Source organism: Bufo gargarizans, chromosome 9 (genome assembly GCF_014858855.1).
Source record: "Bufo gargarizans isolate SCDJY-AF-19 chromosome 9, ASM1485885v1, whole genome shotgun sequence".
Lineage (NCBI taxonomy): Eukaryota > Metazoa > Chordata > Amphibia > Anura > Bufonidae > Bufo > Bufo gargarizans.
Genome location: NC_058088.1, coordinates 116,948,881 through 116,969,408, shown reverse-complemented (window position 1 = coordinate 116,969,408; position 20,528 = coordinate 116,948,881). Strand labels below are relative to the sequence as shown.

At 42.6% G+C, this 20,528-nt stretch overlaps 1 protein-coding gene across 1 annotated transcript in view; it reads right to left on the bottom strand.

Moving 5' to 3' along the window:
- Nucleotides 1–20,528, bottom strand: part of TEX11 (testis expressed 11) — a 1,226,647-nt gene that overhangs the window by 567,440 nt on the left and 638,679 nt on the right. Inside the window, exon 12 of the mRNA XM_044268992.1 lies at nucleotides 12,869–13,020. Within this exon, the coding sequence (XP_044124927.1) occupies nucleotides 12,869–13,020 (152 nt within the window). The remainder of the gene's footprint in view (nucleotides 1–12,868; nucleotides 13,021–20,528) is intronic.

The window sequence follows — 20,528 nt, the reverse complement described above, 5'->3', positions numbered from 1 at the left end:
TATGAGTCCGTTTTTTGCAGGGCCCATGGAATGGAACTACGGATGCCGGACCCATTGAAATGATGGGTCCACATCCGTCCCACAAAATTGCGGAATGGATGCGGATCCATTTATACGGTCATGTAAATGAAGCCTAAATGGTTCTCACTTCATGTATGTATTTATTGTATATTTCAGAAGTACCTATATAAATCCCTATGCAATTAACTCACACTTATGTTCTAGTTGCTGATGGCCAGTTCTGTTAGACTGTAAGTATGTGTGGTTCTTTTTAACAGGCATGTTAATATAGGAAAAACCCTCCCAAAAATGTAACTTTTTTTCTTGTAGATTTTTTATGTGTGTCTGCAGTGGATCTTGTTGGAGGACACTATTGCATTTTTAACCCCCTAGTGACATCATAAATTTTAGCTTTAAGGACCAATAATTTCCCCCGCCCATCATAACTTTTTAGTTTTTTCTTCTAATTTTTTTTATCTTGCGGGATTAGTTGTAGGTTTCTTAGGAACCATTTTGGGGTATATATTGTGTATTAAATAACTTTTATTATTTTATTTTTAGGGCGAAAGATAAAAACAAACTGCAATTTTTACATTATTTTGGGAATTTTGGGGGGGGGGGGGGGGTGGCGTTCACGGGGTGGTAGAAATAATAGAATTTTATCATCGGAGTCACCACAATGATTATGTCACATTTCTATACATTTTTACAGTTTTTTCTTTCCTCCTGCAGCCTGTCAGCTCTTCAGCTGCTCCCTCATTCTCCTCCAGACTGAATGGGAGAGGAGGCTGCTTTATCTGCTCATATCTTTGGTTTGGTGCCAGCTTTATATTGTTTGGAAGCTGACATTCCAAGCTTTTAGACAATACCAGAATGACACCAATATGTTCAGTACAATGGAAGATATCACTGATCAAAATCGGGATGCAGTGAATACTGCTGAAAATGAAAGTAAAAGTAGGTTTTACTCTAGATTATTCCTGACTGATTTCTAACAGTGATTTCTCCTCTGTTGCTTGGACTTTAGCTGTGATTGTGGTCTTGTATGAAAGCCATGAAAGCCTGGAATATCAGCTTTCAAACAAGACAGTTGTATGTTTCTAGCTGCTATTCAGGAAGTAGCAGCATTTAAAGCAGCCACCCCCCTCCACTTTCTGCCCGAGCCCAGCTCTGGCAGAACAGTTAGCTACTTTTTCCACTGGAGCTGGACTGTGGCAAAACAGTAAGTTCATTAAAGGGGTTCTTCAGGAATTAAGAAAATGAAAATACTTAAATATTACTTTATTATAAATATATTCTCAAATACCTTTCATTATTTATAATGGCTTGTTTTTTCTGGGGAGCAATCATCAGGGGAAACAAAATGGCCACTGTATGTCCTATTAGTTCAAATAAAACCTGTCCTGATCACACACGAGGACAAGTTACTTTACAATACTGAGTTAAAGAGCTGCCTTATCCTCCTCTGTGCTCTACTTGTCAGGGATTATGATCCTGAATACAGATGATAAGAACTTTAGCTGAATCTCTGGGGAATTTAGTTCATGAGGAGACATGAAGTACAGAGAGGACGGACAGGACAGGCTGTGGTAATGTGTTGCTGTGGTAATTGACACTATAAACAAGTGCTGCTGCTCATTAGCCACACCTAACCCTCCTGTCATTAGTTCAAAATATTTTTTTTCTTATTTTCCTCCCCAAAAACCTAGGTGCGTCTTATACGCCGGTGCGTTTTATACGGCGAAAAATACGGTAAGTATTTTCATTTTTTTTTATTACTGGGGAACCCCTTTAAAGACAGTTCATCAGGAGTGGGATTCAGCCATTTCTTCTGAACTGGATGCTAAAACAGCAGTTAAGTCACAAAACTGGGTACATTCATACTTAGGACCTGGACACAATTAGGGCTCATGCACAAGACCGTATGTATGTTGCAGTCCACAAAACATGGATCAGCAAATAAAACGGACGACATCCATGTGACGACCGTGTTGCATCCAGTAACAATGCCCATCCTTGTCCGCAAAATGGAAAAAAATAGGACATGTTCAATTTTTGGGTGGAACGGACATGCAGACACAGACTGTCACAGATTCATTTAGGGTTTTTTTCAAGCTCCATCGAAATGAATGGTTCCGCATATGGACCTGTAAAAAAAACAAAACGGAAATGGAAGTAAAATGCTTTCATGTGCCCTTAACCCCTCAGGGACCACCCATACATATTTTTACAGCGGTCACTAAAGGGCCTAAGGCTGGGCCGCGGCATTTTTATGGCGGCTCAGTCTAAGCGCTGCACAGGTCCACCATGCAGCGGGGAGGGGAGCGAGGACCCGACTCTCACATGAGAGCCGCAGCCCTGCTCTAATAGCCTGGACCGGCAGAAAAGCTGATCCGGGCTGTTTAACACTTTACATGCTAAAGACAATGTGCCCGCTGCATGTAAAGTGCTGAAAGAGGGAGCAGACTCCCTCTGTCTCCAATCGGCACCCTGCAAATGTGATCGCGGGGTGCCAATGTGTGTGAAGGCTGCCTGGGGTCAGATGTGGGCCCCAGTCCAGCCATGAGTTATTTCCAGTAGGCTGCGCCAGAAGGCTGTCAGGGATAGTGCATTGCATTTTAAAAGCAAAAAAAAGCTGTCTGTTATAGTCCCCTTGTGTTATAGTCCCCTTGAACTATTAAGTGGGGGGGGGGGGAAGTAAAAAAATAAATAAAATTTATTCAATAAAAAAATCCCATAAAAAAATATGCTTTTCTTTCCATTGAAAATACACTTTTCAGAAAAAAAAATCTTCCAAATAACATGTAATATCAAGCGATCAAGATTTTCTTGATATGTATTTGGTATCACTGTAATAGTACTGACCCGGAGAATAAAGATATTATGTTATTTATACCCAAAAATGAACGCCGTAAAATTTATAACGTAAAAACGTAGTGGCAGTATTGCTGTTTTTCCCATCTCCCTCCAAGAAAGAGTTAATAAATGTTAATCAGAAAGTTGTGTACACCAAAATGGCACCATTAAAAACTACAACTTGTCCCGCAAACAAGAAGCCCTCATAAAGCTATATAGATAGAAAAATTTAAAAGTTATAGCTCTTGGAATGTGACGGCTCAAAACAGGCTCGACACTAAGGGGTTAAAGCGATTTTCCGAGACTTAAATATTGAGGGCTTATTTTCACAGTAGCGCCGCAGCCTTCTTTCAGCTTTTCCTAGGCCAAGTGATGACAGATTCATCTGTCACATGGCCTTGGTGCAGCTCAACCCCATAGAAGTGAATGTGGCTGAGAGCAATACCAAGCACAGTCACTATACAATGTACGGAGCTGTGCTTGGCAAGTTGAGAGAAGGCAGCAGCGCTGTCTTCTCAAACAAATGATCAGTGGGGGTCCCAGGTGTTGGACCCCCACCGATTAGATACAGTAGGTCATCAATATTTAAATATTAGAAAACCGTTTTAAGCATAATGGCACATGGAGGTTCAAGTGCAGTGTCCCACTCAGTGATGGTGGTGGGCACTTCAAACTTTTGTATATGCTTATCAAATGTGTTTCTGTACATACCTGTAATTTCTATTAACAGGCTGTTAGTGTGTCATTACATCTATTCACATCTAGGTGGTGCTGGAGCCACTTATATATCTGGGGGGGGGGGGGGGGTCTAGGCAGTGTAGAACAAGGTGAAAGAAGAGAGAACATGAAATTAGGAGAAAATAAGTTAATGGGGGAGCAGAACAGGCTTAGTCCACAATTTAGCTGCTATTTTAGCCCCTTGGCTCTGGCTAGGCTAAGGGAGCATGTAGAACAGTATTACAGCAGCATAGCACAGGAGTCTGCGTCTGGATATAGAGAAAGTCTAGTGGAGGTTAGAGCTAAATTAGCCAATGGACTTCACAAGCTCCAGTGACCAGGAGGAACAAAAAAGTACCTGGACATAGCCGGACGATAAATGTGCAAAATTATTCTTTACCACATGCCTCTTTGGACATAGTGGACCGTAATTCCTCAGTGAGCACCCTTTCAAAAGAATGGACCAAAAGACTGATACCTGCCATTAGGGAGCCACCCTGTGGATTGCCGCTGACCAGTAAGAGTTATTATATCCAGTACCTGAGTGTGGACAAAGTGTAGACAGATATAGAAAGAAGGAGAACTCAACTTACCACTGTTCAGCCTGTTACAAGGATTACAGCTAAACCAATATCTTTATGCCATATAAATGAACTGTGATGACTACTTGGAGACAAGTGATTTAAGTAAAAGTTCAACTGTTGTACTACAACCGACTCCTCATCTTTTCCACCACCAGCCTTTGCACCTAACGGTGCTGACGTCACGAACAACTGGGGTCCCAGCCTCAAAAGCACCCTAAACACCTATACCATTCTAGGGCACTTCAACTTCCATCTGGATTGTGATCCCCGTACTAGAGAGTGCCCCGGAGGATTTAGGGCTGCATGCACGCCGGCCCAGGGAGGCTCTGCTAACCGTGAGTACAAACAAGTACTACACCCATCGGTCCACCATAGCTTACGTGTTGCCCCTGCGGTCTGATTCGCTGCACAAGGGAGTCCTTCTTCTCTCTCTGCCACACCATATTTTCACTACACTATATCTGGTAATAATATTTTGAGGTTTCAGGGTGCAGTATATGTAGCACTTATATTTTTAAGAGGCAGTAGTGTGGAAATTTCCAGGGTCACAGTCTGTGACAGTGCTTTATTCAGTAGGTACAATGTAGTACAATTATTTTTGGGCCACATTGCGTCGTTTAGGCCTGTTTCACATTTGCCATAAATGGTAAACTGGGTGCTAACATGCGCTGGCAAGATACCGAACTGCCCCATTCCCGATAATGGGGACCAGCAGAGATCTGACCAGACAAAAACTGCTGCAGGTGGTATCTTGCCAGCGCACATTAGAGCCCGGTATTCACGGATCCAGTAGGATCTGTTTACCACACATGTGAAACAGGCCTTAATTATATTCAGGTAAAATGTGGTACAATTATATTTAGGGACACTGTGTGTAGGACTTTACGGCCTCTTTCACATGGGCATCCCGGATTTGCTCCGGATGCGTCGCGTGTGCATTGTGGGAAAATAATACAGTGATTAGACTTTAATGGGGTTGCTCATCCCCATCATCTCCTAGCAACCATGTGTGAAAATCGCACCGCATCCGGACTTGCTTGAGGATGCTTGCGATTTTCTCGTAGACCCATTCATTTCTATGGGGCCTGCGCTGCGTAAAAAACGCAGAATATAGAACATGCTGCGATTTTCACACAGTGCACAAGTGATGCGTGAAAATCACCGCTTATCTGCACAGCCCCATTGAAGTGAATGGGTCCGGATTCAGTGAGGGTGTAATACGCTCACCTCATACATTGCACCCGCGTGGAAAACTCACCCTTGTGAAAGGGGCCTATGGAGCCTGCAATAGCAGGGTGGATAAGGACGTGCTGCACAAAAGTAAACCAAATACATCTGCAGACAAAAATCATGTAGAAGGTGATTATCTGGGCCAGATGCAGAAAAAAGGAGAACTCCATTAGAAGAACACATTAGCTTTGAATCACTGGATTCATTCTGCCTCTGACTTTGTTTAATCAGTTCTTGATATATTTGTATGTTTTTACATATTGTGATTCCATATAATTATTTAGCATTTTATATTTTCATTATTTTATCTACCACACCATAATTTTACTCCCCATGCAATCACAATGCTGAAGCATCTTTTGTTATAATGATGATAGCGATCTCCATACTTAGCCATGCAGAGTTAGTTGTCAGTCACTAGTACAGCTGACCACATGACTCCTCAGCACAGAATGAACAGAGGTTTAACCTCTTCAGGATACATGACGTAGCGGTACGTCATGTATAGTTCCCATCACCGCCGCCCTGCGGGCGGTGATTGGAACCCGATGCCTGCTCAAATCATTGAGCAGGCACCTTGGCTAAATGCGCCGGGGGGTCCTGTAACCCCCTCATGTCAGCGACCGCAGAAAACCGCAAGTCAATTTAGACCTGCGGTTTGCTGCTTTTCCGGGTTATTCGGGTCTCTGGGGACCCGATAACCCGGAACAGGATGGTGATCGGTGGTGTGATAATACACCACCAATCACCATCCTGCGATCCTGAGAGGTGATGGTGACATCACCTCTCAGGATCAGCTCTGATTGGTAGGTGGGCAGGAGGTTCGAATTAGAGCAGCGCTCCTCTCTTCTCGGCTCCCAGACAATAGGAGGAGCTGCACGTGGATCCAGAGCTGCACTGATCTCCAGCCAGCACCCCCATCTGTGCCATCAGCACCCCCCAGGTATTTAGGCAAAGGTTAGGGAAAGGTTGGGTTAGGCAGGGATTTTCAGGGAAACTTTTTGTTGCATCACCCTAAATCAGGTGTCTGGGGTCCACAGCACAGCTGTGTGACCCTAGACCCCTAGGGGTGCTGAAGCTTGCCCCCCTGCCCCCCCTCTCCCCCTCCACAGTTTTTGGGGCGCAAGCTTTTTGTGCGTACGCTGACTGTGGCCGGCACTCTTAGCGTCCAGCCACTGTTAGCGCATCGCACACCCCACCGCTGATCAACTTCGGACGGTTGATCATCGATTTTGAATTTTTTCATATTTTTTTTTCATTTTTTTTCCCCTTTTTTTAGTAGCAAACACCCGTGCCCCCACACACACGCACACTGAATAAAGATTTACACGCACACACACACACACACACACACAGACACACACTCCCCTATGGCCCGCCGGATGTTCTCGTCCGAGGAGGCATACGCCCAGCTTGCCTCTAAATCCAAGAGTCCCAGTGAGGACGAGGATGACCCCACTTTCCTGTTGTAATCCTCGTCCTCCCCATCATCTAGCGATGTAGTTTACGGCCACATCTGGGGTGTTTCTGCAAACTACAGAATCGGAGCAATAAATATAGCATTTTGTTTGGCTGTTAACCCATGCTTCGTTACTGGAAAAATTTTCTCAAAAATCAAAATTCTGAAATTTTTTCTCCATTTCCCATTAACTCTTTTGGAACACCTAAAGGGTTAACGACGTTTGTAAAATCAGTTTTGAATACCTTGAGGGGTTTAGTTTTCTAGAATTGGGTCATTTTTGGGTGGTTTCTGTTATGTAAGCCTCACAATGTGACTTCAGACCTGAACTGGTCCCTAAAAATTGGGTTTTTGAAAATTTCAGAAAAATTTCAAGATTTGCTTCTAAACTTCTAAGGCTACTTTCACACTTGCGTTCGGGGTTCCGCTTGTGAGTTCCGTTTGAAGGCTCTCACAAGCGGCCCCGAACGGATCCGTACAGCCCTAATGCATTCTGAGTGGATGTGGATCTGCTCAGAATGCATCAGTATAGCACCGTTTGGTCTCCGTTCCGCTCAGCAGGCGGACACCCGAACTCAGCTTGCAGCGTTCGGGTGTCTGCCTGGCCATGCGGAGCCAAACGGATCCGTCCAGACTTACAATGTAAGTCAATGGGGACGGATCCGTTTGAAGTTGACACAAAATGGCTCAATTTGAAACGGATCCGTCCCCCATTGACTTTCAATGTAAAGTCTGGACGGATCCGTCTGACTAACTTTCAGACTTAGAATTTTTTCTGAAATATAATGCAGACGGATCCGTTCTGAACGGATCCCATCGTCTGCATTATAGGAGCGGATCCGTCTGTGCAGACACCAGTGTGAAAGTAGCCTTAGCCTTGTAACATCCCCAAAATATAATTCCCAAAATGATCCAAACATGAAGTAGATATACGGGGAATGTAAAGTAATAACTAGTTTTGGAGGTATTACTATGTATTGTAGAAGTAGAGAAATTGAAACTTGGAAATTTGCCATTTTATAAAAAAAATGTGTAAATTTGGTATTTTTTCTAAATAAAAATGAATATTTTTTTACTTAATTTTACCAGTGTTATGAAGTACAATATCCAAATTAAAAGAATAAACTCCCACGGCGGAAAAAACAATCTTTGATGACGATATAAATTTGATTTAATAAATTAGCAGGTGGTACAACGCGTTTCAGGGCAGAAAACACCCCTTTATCGGGTACAGACTGCTCATACAATAAACACAACTTCAAGACACACAACTACATAAAAGAAAAATGCCAAAATGGCATAGAAAGGGGAGTGGAGGGGGAGGTCCTGACCCCTCCACATGTCAAATGCTGAATCTGCAATCCAGCTTGCTAATCAGTACCATCTTTAAATAAGGCTCATTGTTGAATAAATCATTGGTGGTCAGTGTGGCACAAATAAAAAAAAAATCATAAAGACAAACTTGCTTAGAGACGTTGGAGCGGTGTCCGGCTGAATGATAAAGCCGGAACACATCGCTCTGCAGCGGCGGTCACATGACTGCTCCAGCACCCAGCAACAGGACGCTACTCCTCCCGCCCTGTTAGAATGTATGGGCGGGAGGAGGAGTGCATCGGAGGAAGCAAGCTGTGTTGGTAACTCTGATGCCGCTCGTGGATGGAAGGGAGAATGGGGGAAATTGAATAAGAGGAGAAGGGGAAATAAAGGAAATGCTCCTATACAATAATAGGAGGTGGAGGGGGGGAGACTAGGGGCAGGGCTGCCAAGGAAAGATAAGGCGTTTGGGGATAAAAACGCCAGCCATATTATAACACATAAAAAGAATAAAATAACAATATATATGAATATTAATGTAAATAAATGAATAAAAGTAATAATAGAAAAAAATATATATAATACTAATAAATAGGCAAAAAATATACAATTAAATCGCAAAATATTAATTGGTATTAAATGAAAATGAATAATAAATTACCTCAACACTTGGAATGCAACTAAAATCATCGATATAATAAAATTGATTACCCGGATTAACAATATAATCATAATCACAGGACAGAATTAGCTAGTCCATAGAGGTAACATACGCATAAAACGTGATGTACTGTGACAGTATCAGTTTGGTGGTGACTGCAAGGAGCGAACTGGAATATATGATGAAGTAATGTGTAAAATGAGTAAGATATCTCAGTGCAGGAGCACTAAAGTCAGAATGTAATAAAATCAAGGGGTAGGGTGACGGGGCTTTAGGAGAGAAAAATAAAAAATAACTTTCATAAATTAATCTCAAACGCTTCATTGAGACCGCGTGGATTCAGATTATTGAGTTTATAGATCCAAAACATTTCTCGTCTCCATAAGGTTTTGATAATGTTATAGCCATGGGATTTGATCTGCTCCATCGGGGTAATAGTGAATCCAAGGAATGAGCCTTGATGGTGTTCAGTGGCGTGCCTAGAGACACTGTGTTGGAGAAATCTTTTTTTGACATTGGATTTATGTTTATTCAGTCTACTGCGAAGAGTCTGGATAGTCCGCCCCACGTACTGCAGGCCACAAGGGCACTCGAGTACATAAATTATGTTGGACGAGCCGCAGTTCAAGTGTCCTTTGATCGGAAAGGTATTGCCACTGGAGTTGTGAACCGTTGTTGTGAACAGTTGTTGTGGTGCGTATACTTGGGCTGCTTACACCTAGAGCTTCCTGGGCATAAATCGAGACTCAGTTTTGGTTTAATTTAGCTGGGACCTCCTAAATGTCATACGGGGTCTCTCTGGTAGAATCTTGTTCAGAATGGGGTCTCATTTGGGGATAAACCAGTGTTTAGAAAGGATCTTTTACATTGTGGTGTAATTGCTATTAAAAGTGGTTAAAAAGTTGGTACTATAACCTCCCATGGGCGGGTCCTTCTTGGTGGTCAAGCTTTTTTTATCCAGTAGGCAATCTTCCTGTGTAAGTGCACGGGCTCTATTAAAGGCCGCTTCTATTATCCCGGGGGGAAACCTTTCTGTGCATATCTGGTGCGACTAATCTCACTCTGAGCAATGAAGTCATTGTCTTCTGAACTGTTCTGTCTGACACGTTTGAATTGACCAAATGGAATATTAGTCTTCCACTTCTTATAGTGGTTACTGGCAAAATCTAGGTAGCTGTTATGAAGAAGCTGATGAAACCCTCCACTGACGTGCTATCACCTTCCCATATAAAGATCAAGTCGTCAATATAATGACGATAAAAAATTATATTGTTGATCCAATATTCTGAATTATAGATGAGGGTCTCCTCAAACGCCCCCATGAACAAATTGGCGAAAATCATCATCGTCGAGGAAGCGTTTGGTACAGCTTATCCCCAATTCGTGTTCAATATTTGAATAAAAGGCCGTTACATCCAGAGTAAGCCATCAGTACGTGTCCTTCCACGTGATTCCTTTAAGTGCTTGTATCAGAGTGTATCCTTCAGATATGATGCCAACTTGACTACATGTTTTTGCAGGAATATATCCACATAGTGTGACAAATTACACGTGAGGGATGATATCCCTGAGATAATCGGTCGACCTGGTGGTTTAGAGATATCTTTATGAATCTTAGGTAGATGATAGAACAAAGCAATGGCCGGATCTGTAATTAGGATATATTCTTGTTCCTTCTTAGTCAGAATATGGGATGCAGAGTCTAACAGCTCCTTAATTAGTATTTTATGTTCCATTTGGGGATTTTCCTCTTAGCTTCTATAGTATTCCGTATCCGACAAAATGCAATATGCTTCCTGAACATAATTGGTCCTATTTTTCAGCACTATTCCTCCACCCTTGTCTGCATGCCAAATAATTATTTCTGAGTTACCGTGTAACTGTTTGATGGCTAATCTTTCCTTGGCACTCAAATTGTATTTCAATATGGATGTCTGGTCGATGGTCCAAAAATCTTCCATGACTAAATCATAGAATGTCTCTATGAAATTGCCCTTATGGTGTAAGGGGTAGAAGTGGGATCGCGGTTTAAGGTCCGACGGGATATACTGTGTGCCAGAAGCTGGGGTGGCCCCACTGGTCCCCATGCTACTTGTCTCCCTGGTGTTTCCAGGTAAGTTGAAGTGTCTTCTTAAAGTCAGCTTTCTAATAAAATCATGTAGGTCCAGGAATATATCGAAGCCCTTAACTTTGGACGATGGACAAAAAGAGAGGCCTCTGGATAATATTGCAATCTCGGCGGGGTGTAAGACATAAGTGGACAGATTGAAGATTTTGATTTCTTTAACTGGTGGCTCGGGAGATTTCACTTTTTTTTTTTTGCCCTTGCCTCCTCTGCAGCCTCTTCTGAGTTTTTCCTTTATTTCCCCTTCTCCTCCTATTCAATTTCCCCCATTCTCCCTTCCATCCACGAGCGGCATAGGAAATACCAACACCGCTTGCTTCCTCCGATGCGCCCCCTCCTCCCGCCCGCCCGCCCATCCTAACAGGGCGGGAGGAGTAGCGTCCTGTTGCTGGGTGATGGAGCGGTCATGTGACCGCCGCTGCAATCACATGACCTCACCTAGCAGAGCGATGTGTTTGGCTTTATCATTCAGACGGACACCGCTCCAACGTCCCTAAGCAAGTTTGTCTTTATGATTTTTTTATTTATGCCACACTAACCACCAATGATTTATTCAACAATGAGCCTTATTTAAAGATGGTACTGATTAGCAAGCTGGATTGCAGATTCAGCATTTGACATGTGGAGGGGTCAGGACCTCCCCCTCCACTCCCCTTTCTATGCCATTTTGTCATTTTTTTATGTATTTAAGTGTGTCTTGAAGTTGTATTTATTGTATGAGCAGTCTGTACCTGATGAAGGGGCTTTTTCTGCCCTGAAATTTTTTATTTATGACGTTCGATGTGCGATAAAACTTACCAGTTACTTTTATTCTACAGGTCAGTACAAATTAAAATATGGGAAACAAATCTGTTTTATTTTTTTGTCACCATATTTTGACCCCTATAACTTTTTTGTAATTATGTGTACGTGGCAATCTGAACTTTTCAATGACACCATTCTGGGGTGTGTATGACTTTTTGATCAGGAGCGGGCGCCATTTTTAATAACCCTCCTAGCCCCGTACTATTATGGTGCTGGGGGTAAAGGGGTTAAATGAATAAATTACAAGTTATATTGAGTCTTTTCCCTTAAAAAATAATGCATCAATCAATGTATCGATCCTCCTGCTTTATAATATCAGACCTCCCAAGTGTCCCTCTTTTGGAGGAACAGTCCCTCTGTTCCTCTTTGCTCCTTAAATGTCCCTCTTTTTGATCTGAGGAATAGATTTACATAGTTACATTTATAATATTGATCCAGAAACTGTTTGTCTGCTTCCTCTCTGTATATTCAAGCCCGTCGTATTCATTATTTGATGCAATTGGGATTTTAGAAATTCAGATTAATTTTGTGCTGTTTTGTAAGAGAAAACTATGCAAGTGTATAGATTGTGATCTTTCGCACAATGAACCAAAAGTATCTCTCTTTGACCATCCCATAAGTTGGGAATTATGTAATATGCAGCATATATATTGCACTGCATTTTCATAGTGACAGGTTCCCCTTCAATTCCATCATATTAACCTCCCTAGCGATAATCTCGAGTGTGGCTGGGGGTTAAATTACACTGCAAGAAGCGGTAACCCCGAACCACACTCGGGATTACCATGGGTTAATTAGAACGGGGCAGGAATGGATGCTGACAGCACACAGTGTGCTGTCCGCATGAGCATTTCCCGAGTTCTGGAAGAATGTACCGCTTCGGGTATGAAAATACTACAGGAATTAGACCGCCAGGGAGGTTAACTAACAAAACAATACACAAGGGTGTAACTAGAAAAGACCCCCAAGCAACTCCTCCCCACAAAGCCCCCCCACCTCTGTGACTAGTCAGGACTGTTCATGCCCGTCATACAACCAGCAGCTGCTACAGCAGTAGTTATGCCCCTGATCCAACCTGCAATCCATAATACACACTTTATCCTAGTTCTTTTCCATACCTGTGATTAAATCTTCCACTTTTTGTCGTGCAAGAAATTCTTTCCCCTTCTTCAGTAAAATTTCAATTTGCAGAAGTAGAGCCTTCCCAATATCAGGAGATTGTTCAAAGTGATTACAGACCATTTTGAGGAAATCAAATCCAACAGAATTCCTAGAAGAGTATATGATAGAAAGTGTATATGTAAGTTTCCATGTCTTTCCCTTGGTTTGTAGTTATGCGAACTATACAAATACATTCTGTTTTAAAAGTCATTGTGCAGTGTCCCACTGTGGCGAAACCAACCTCGCCACGGTGTTTTGGAAGGGGCTGTTTACCAGCCTCCTGCCCTGGGATTATGGTCCCTTAAGTTATTGGGTCTTAAGGCACTTGGGACGGAGCCCTCTGTCCCTGGATTGCATCCTCTGCCTTACTTGCTTGGATGAAGCACATGGTGAGAACAATAGATAGCGGCCATTTTAGCTCACAGACACTGTTCTGACTTTTCAACACGGTGCTATCTTGCCTGTATTTGGTGCACAGAGACATCATTCAGTAGTTTGAAACTACCAAACAGGGGACACATTTATTAGTGACTATTTTCGGTATAACTTGTATATTTTCAGTGTAACTGTATCTTCCAAACTACTGAACGGATGTGGGATGTGGGTTCCGATGATATATTGGTTATGGGGTTATTGCATGTTTTGGGGTTCCTGTGATATGTTTTATAAAACTGTATTTCTCTGCCTTTGATAATTATATTCGCCCTTGTGTTCAAATAATCATCATCGGCAGAGAGGAGGATTTTGTGTGGGTGTGTTTCTATTGTCCCATTGTCCCATTGTGTGTTTAAATGGTGATGTCTGTCCTGTTGTCTCCACATGTGTATTGGCGACCTCCCCTTTGTCCTGAGAGATAATTGGATTGGTCTCGGTTGTCTCCGGGACAGAGAGGAGGAAACCATGATGCATTGTGGGGATGTTATGTATCTGTCCTGTATTTGCAACAACTAATAAAAACTAGGCTGGGTGTGCCAGCACTTCAGACCACTGCTAGACTCTCAAGACGGAGCCTTGTCTCGTTATTGGGGGGATTCCCTGTATGCTGTTAGAGACTGATTGCCAGGAGTGTAAGCTGACTGTACGCTTTTCCTGTTCGTCTGATGACAGCTATTTGCGAGGTTCCAGTTTGGAGTGCTATTTTGTATCCAGTTCGGGAGGTTGGTGTTCTGCAGTAGCTGTGCCTGTCTCTCGGAAAGGGGCATATCGACTAAACGGATTTTAACCCCTTGTCTGCAGAAACGGTCCGTTACACCCACGATGTGCTACACGTGGGCACTTTAAACTTTTGAAAGGTCATATCCAGGGGCATAGCTAAAGGCTCATGGGCCCTGATGCTAGAGTGTAGCTTGGGCCCCCCTTACCTCAGTGCTTTGTGGCCAGGAGCAGGGAAGCACGTAGCCTTCGTACTGCCTTAGACAAAAATTAAAATGGCACCCCCCCTCCATGCCAAATTATTGATAAAATACCGGTGTCTTCTTATTTGGCACAAGGGTCTTTGGGCCCCTCAGACTCCTGGGTCCGGTAGCGACTGCTACCTCTGCACCCCCTATAGCTACGCCCCTGGTCATATCAATGTATTGTGGTATCAAGCTGTAATTCCTCATAGCAGGCCGTTTAGTGTCATTGCAACTATTCGCCCCTAGGTGGTGCTGGCACCACATATATATATATATATATATATATATATATATATATAGCTGAGGGTGTGTCTATGGAGTGTAGAACAGGAGAACAGAAGGAAGCAAGTTAATGGAGGAGGTGAACAGGAAAAGTCCTATATGTAGCTGCCACTTTAGCCCCTTGGCCCTGATCAAGCCGAGGGAGTGTGGGCCAAATTCTTATAGCTACCTAGCACAGACCAGTGAGTAAATGTCTGTATATAGAGCAAGTCTAGTGGAGATAGAAACTGCATTTGTTTATGGACTCCACAGCACCAGTAACAGGGAGAAGACTAAAAGCACCTGGACACAGCCGGACAACTAGGCGCAAGGTTGTTCATTACCACATGCCTCTATGGACATTGTGGATCAGAGTATATGAAAGCATCCTATACAAACAATGGAGCAGAAGGTTTTTGCCTACCGTTAGGGAGACCTCCCTCTGGATTGCTAATTACAAGTAAGAAGTTATTATATCCAATACCTGATTGCTAGAGTGTGGGCAAAGTATAGACAGATATAGAAAGGAGGACTCCTCAAGTTACAATTGGCAAACCTGCTACAAGTCCAGTGTCCTGAAACACAACGCTTAATACTGTGATCATGTTATAAGTAAATTGTGCTTGTATAGGAGTTCCAATAAAGTTGCATAGGGAAGGGGAGGTTCTAACAAGCCTCCCAGGGATGACTTTACCCTGCTCACAGTACAGAGGAGAAGGAGGTCAGTGTGTATGATGTCTGACCTCAGCAGCCATTTTGGAGAGCTATCCAAGCTCCATAGTTAGTTCCATGAACCAGCCCATAGAAGGAAAAGATTACAGAGTAACCAGGACACTCAGAGAGGGAGAGATAATATTGTCAAAGGAAGGTAACTGTTGTTTATCAGACTCTAGTCTCCTTTGCATTAGGTGGAGAGATTCTAAGCTACAAGCTACCCACCATAACCAAGGACAGAAAGGCCATCTGTCAGCATATAGTATTCCTAGAGAGGATACAGAAGTATATGATTATGCAGTACAGCAGACATAGTACATTCCTATAGCCTGGATAAATAAGGGAGAAAGATTGATTGTCATAGAAAACTGTTCCTTATGCAACTTCTGGGAACTAGTCTGAATCACTGTAAAAGCTGTCTTGCTGTAAATTACTTTTGCATAAATTGATGACATTTGGATAAGCTTCAGTAAAGTACTGGGAGTTTGTTAAGAAACTTGGTCTCCTTATTCTACATCATATCCTAATTGCACCTCACTGGGCTGGCATCACGACCACAGGGGCCCAGCCACCAAAGCACCCTAAGCATACCCACTACCATCAAGGGCACGTCAACTTCCATCTAGCTGGTGTTCCCTACAATAGAGAGGATTTAGTGCTGTCTTCCCCATCACTGCACGCCTACCCAGGGAGCTACAAAACCGTTAGTACAACCATTACCCCAATCAGCCCACCGTGCACTCACATACTGCCCCTGCGGTCCGGTCCACTGCATAATTTTGGCGTCACGAACAGGATCAAAATCCTTTGTGCCTTAGTATAAACAATATATGTGTGCTCTCAGATCACTGCTTAAGCTTGCAGCATCTGTTACAATAATACTAAATAAAACTGCATGCATCCGTCATAAACGGATCCGTTTGTATTATCTGTAACATAGCCAAGACGGATCCGTCATGAACTCCATTAAAAGTCAATGGGAGATGGATCCATTTTCTATTGTGCCAGATTGTGTCAGAGAGATCCATTTGGCTCAATTTCGTCAAGTGAACAGCAAAATGCTGCAAGCAGTGCTTTGGTGTCCGCCTCCAGAGCGGAAAGGAGACTGATCGGAGGCAAACTGATGCATTCTGAGCGGATCCTTTTCCATTCAGAATGCATTAGGGCAAAACTGATCCATTTTGGATTGCTTGTGAGAGCCCATGACAGATCTCACAAATGGAAAGCCAAAGTGCGAGTGTGAAAGTAGCCTGTGAGATGTTATACAGGTAGACCCCCATGAAGCACAGGATCAAGATAAAACACTGAGAGAACAATTAATTAAGGGTGTTAGGACAGAAACCTTAAAGAGCCAGTTAAAGATGTTAGCTGCACAGCACCCAAGTTCTACCTTCCTAGACTTCAAAGAGCTAGCTATCAGTATTCTGGGGAAATACCCACAACCAGAACCTGCTAGGTCTGCTGAAATGTCTGTGAATAAGCCAGCTATATCTCCAAAATGTCACCATATAGTTAGTCAGAAGCCCAAGCTCCAGTTCTTGATGCAGTTGCTGCTCTGACAGATAGAGATGGCTTTGTGGTTCGCCAGGCGGTGGTTTTGCAGCAAATTTTGCTTGTTCGCGATTCGCCGAACATGCGAACATATAGCGATATTCGCATGTGCCATATTCTTCTGCATTGCGCCGAACTTTGACCCATGACACATTTATCAGGTGGGACAAGACAGCAAATTGAGACGTTTTAGCACATGGACACACCCCCACCCTATAACAGTATCCGATCTGGAAGCCATTTTACATTCTGTGTTTTGCCAGTGTAGGAAGAGGTTGCTTTGTGGAGCAGAGACAGACTGTTAGGGACACCAAATGCTAGCTAATAGGGCCACAAAAGTCCCTTTAAGGACTGGTATAGGTTTGCTATCGATAGGTGGGATATACTGAGGGGTGTGATATACCTATAATATACTTTCTAACATAGAAAGTATATTATAGTGCATTTGTATTGTGCAGCAGTTGTGTGCGGTTGTGCCGAGATACCGCAGCTATATAGAGGGACAAATGCTATTGGAATAACTAATTGCAACCAGTGTGATATAACAGTTGCCCCCCAAAAACTAATTAAGGGGTGTGATATACCTATAATATACTTATATACAGTTGTGTGCGGTTCTGCTGCTATACCGCAGGTATATAGACGGACAAGCGTTTTTGGAACAACTATTTGTAACGAATGTGATATATCTGTTGCCCCCCAAAAAGCTGACTGAGCGGTGCGATATACCTGCTTCCACAAAATACTGATTTAAGGGTGCGATATACCTGCTTCCACCAAATATTGATTCAGGGGTTCTATATACCTGTTTCCACAAAATACTGATTGAGGGGTGTGATATCCCTGCTTCTTCAAATTACTGATTAAGGGGTTCTATATACCTGCTTCCACAAAATATTGTTTGACGGGTGCGAAATACCTGCTTCCATGAAATATTTATTGAGGCCTGCGATACTCCGGCTTCTACAAAATACAGATTGAGGGGTGAGATATACCTGCTTCCACCAAATATTGATTCAGGTGCTCTATATACCTGTTGCCACAAAATACTGATTGAGGGGTGGGATATACCTGCTTCTAACGCAGGTATATAGAGGGACAAGCGTTATTGGAGCAACTATTTGCAACAAATGTGATATACCTGTTGCCACCCAAAAAACTAATTAAGAGGTTTCATATACCTGCTTCCACAAAATACTGATTAAGGGGTTTCATATACCTGCTTCCACAAAATACTGATTGAGGAGTGCGATATACCTGCTTCTACCAAATATTGATTCAGGTGCTCTATATACCTGTTGCCACAAAATACTGATTGAGGGGTGGGATATACCTGCTTCTAACGCAGGTATATAGAGGGACAAGCGTTATTGGAACAACTATTTGCAACAAATGTGATATACCTGTTGCTCCAAAAAAACTGATTGTGTGGTGAGATATACCTGCATCCACATAATACTAATTATGGGGTTTCATATACCTCCTTCCACAAAATACTGATTGAGGAGTGCGATATACCTGTTTCTGCAAAATACTAATTAAGGGGTTCTATATACCTGTTTCCGAAAGATACTGATTGAGGGGTGCGATAAACCTGCTTCCACCAAATATTGATTGAGGCCTGCGATACACCGGCTTCCACAAAATTCTGATTGAGGGGTGCGATAAACCTGCTTCCACCAAATATTGATTGAGGCCTGCAAAACACCGGCTTCCACAAAATTCTGATTGAGGGGTGCGATATACCTGCTTCCACCAAATATTGATTCAGTGGTTCTATATACATGTTTCCACAAAATACTGATTATGTGGTGCGATATACCTGCTTCCACGAAATACAGATTGAGGGGAGCGATATACCTGCTTCCACAAAATAATGATTAAGGGATTTGATATACCTGCTTCCACAAAATACTGATTGAGGGGTGTGATAACTACTTCCACTAAATATTGATTTAGGTGTTCTATATACCTGTTTCCATAAAATACTGATTGACGGGTGTGATATACCTGCTTCCACCAAATATTGATTCAGTGGTTCTATATACATATTTCCACAAAATACTGGTTATGGGGTGCGATATACCTGCTACTACAAAATACTGCTTAATGGGTTTTATATACCTGATTCCACCAAATATTGATTCAGGTGTTCAATATACCTGTTTCCACAAAATACTGATTGAGGGGTGGGATATACCTGCATATACCGCAGGTATATAGAGGGACAAGCGTTATTGGAACAACTATTTGCAACAAATGTGATATACCTGTTGCCCCCCAAAAAACAAATTAAGGGGTTTCATATACCTGCTTCCACAAAATACTGATTAAGGGGTTTCATATACCTGCTTCCACAAAATACTGATTGAGGAGTGCGATATACCTGCTTCCACCAAATATTGATTCAGGTGCTCTATATACCTGTTGCCACAAAATACTGATTGAGGGGTGGGATATACCTGCTTCTAACGCAGGTATATAGAGGGACAAGCGTTATTGGAGCAACTATTTGCAACAAATGTGATATACCTGTTGCTCCAAAAAAACTGATTGTGTGGCGAGATATACCTGCATCCACATAATACTGATTATGGGGTTTCATATACCTGCTTCCACAAAATACTGATTGAGGAGTGCGATATACCTGTTTCTGCAAAATACTAATTAGGGGTTCTATATACCTGTTTACACAAGATACTGATTGAGGGGTGCGATAAACCTGCTTCCACCAAATATTGATTGAGGCCTGCGATGCACCGGCTTCCACAAAATTCTAATTGAGGGGTGCGATAAACCTGCTTCCACCAAATGTTGATTGAGGCCTGCGATACACCGGCTTCCAAAAAATTCTGATTGAGGAGTGCAATTTACCTGCTTCCACCAAATATTGATTCAGTGGTTCTATATACATGTTTCCACAAAATACTGATTATGTGGTGCGATATACCTGCTTCCACAAAATACAGATTGAGGGGAGCGATATACCTGCTTCCACAAAATAATGATTAAGGGATTTGATATACCTGCTTCCACAATTACTGATTGAGGGGTGCGATATAACTGCTTCCACTAAATATTGATTTAGGTGTTCTATATACCTGTTTCCATAAAATACTGATTGACGGGTGTGATATACAGTACAGACCAAAAGTTTGGACACACCTTCTCATTTAAAGAGTTTTCTTTATTTTCATGACTATGAAAATTGTAGATTCACACTGAAGGCATCAAAACTATGAATTAACAAATGTGGAATTATATACATAACAAAAAAGTGTGAAACAACTGAAAATATGTCATATTCTAGGTTCTTCAAAGTAGCCACCTTTTGCTTTGATTACTGCTTTGCACACTCTTGGCATTCTCTTGATGAGCTTCAAGAGGTAGTCACCTGAAATGGTCTTCCAACAGTCTTGAAGGAGTTCCCAGAGATGCTTAGCACTTGTTGGCCCTTTTGCCTTCACTCTGCGGTCCAGCTCACCCCAAACCATCTCGATTGGGTTCAGGTCTGGTGACTGTGGAGGCCAGGTCATCTGGCGCAGCACCCCATCACTCTCCTTCATGGTCAAATAGCACTTACACAGCCTGGAGGTGTGTTTGGGGTCATTGTCCTGTTGAAAAATAAATGCTGGTCCAACTAAACGCAAACCGGATGGAATAGCATGCCGCTGCAAGATGCTGTGGTAGCCAT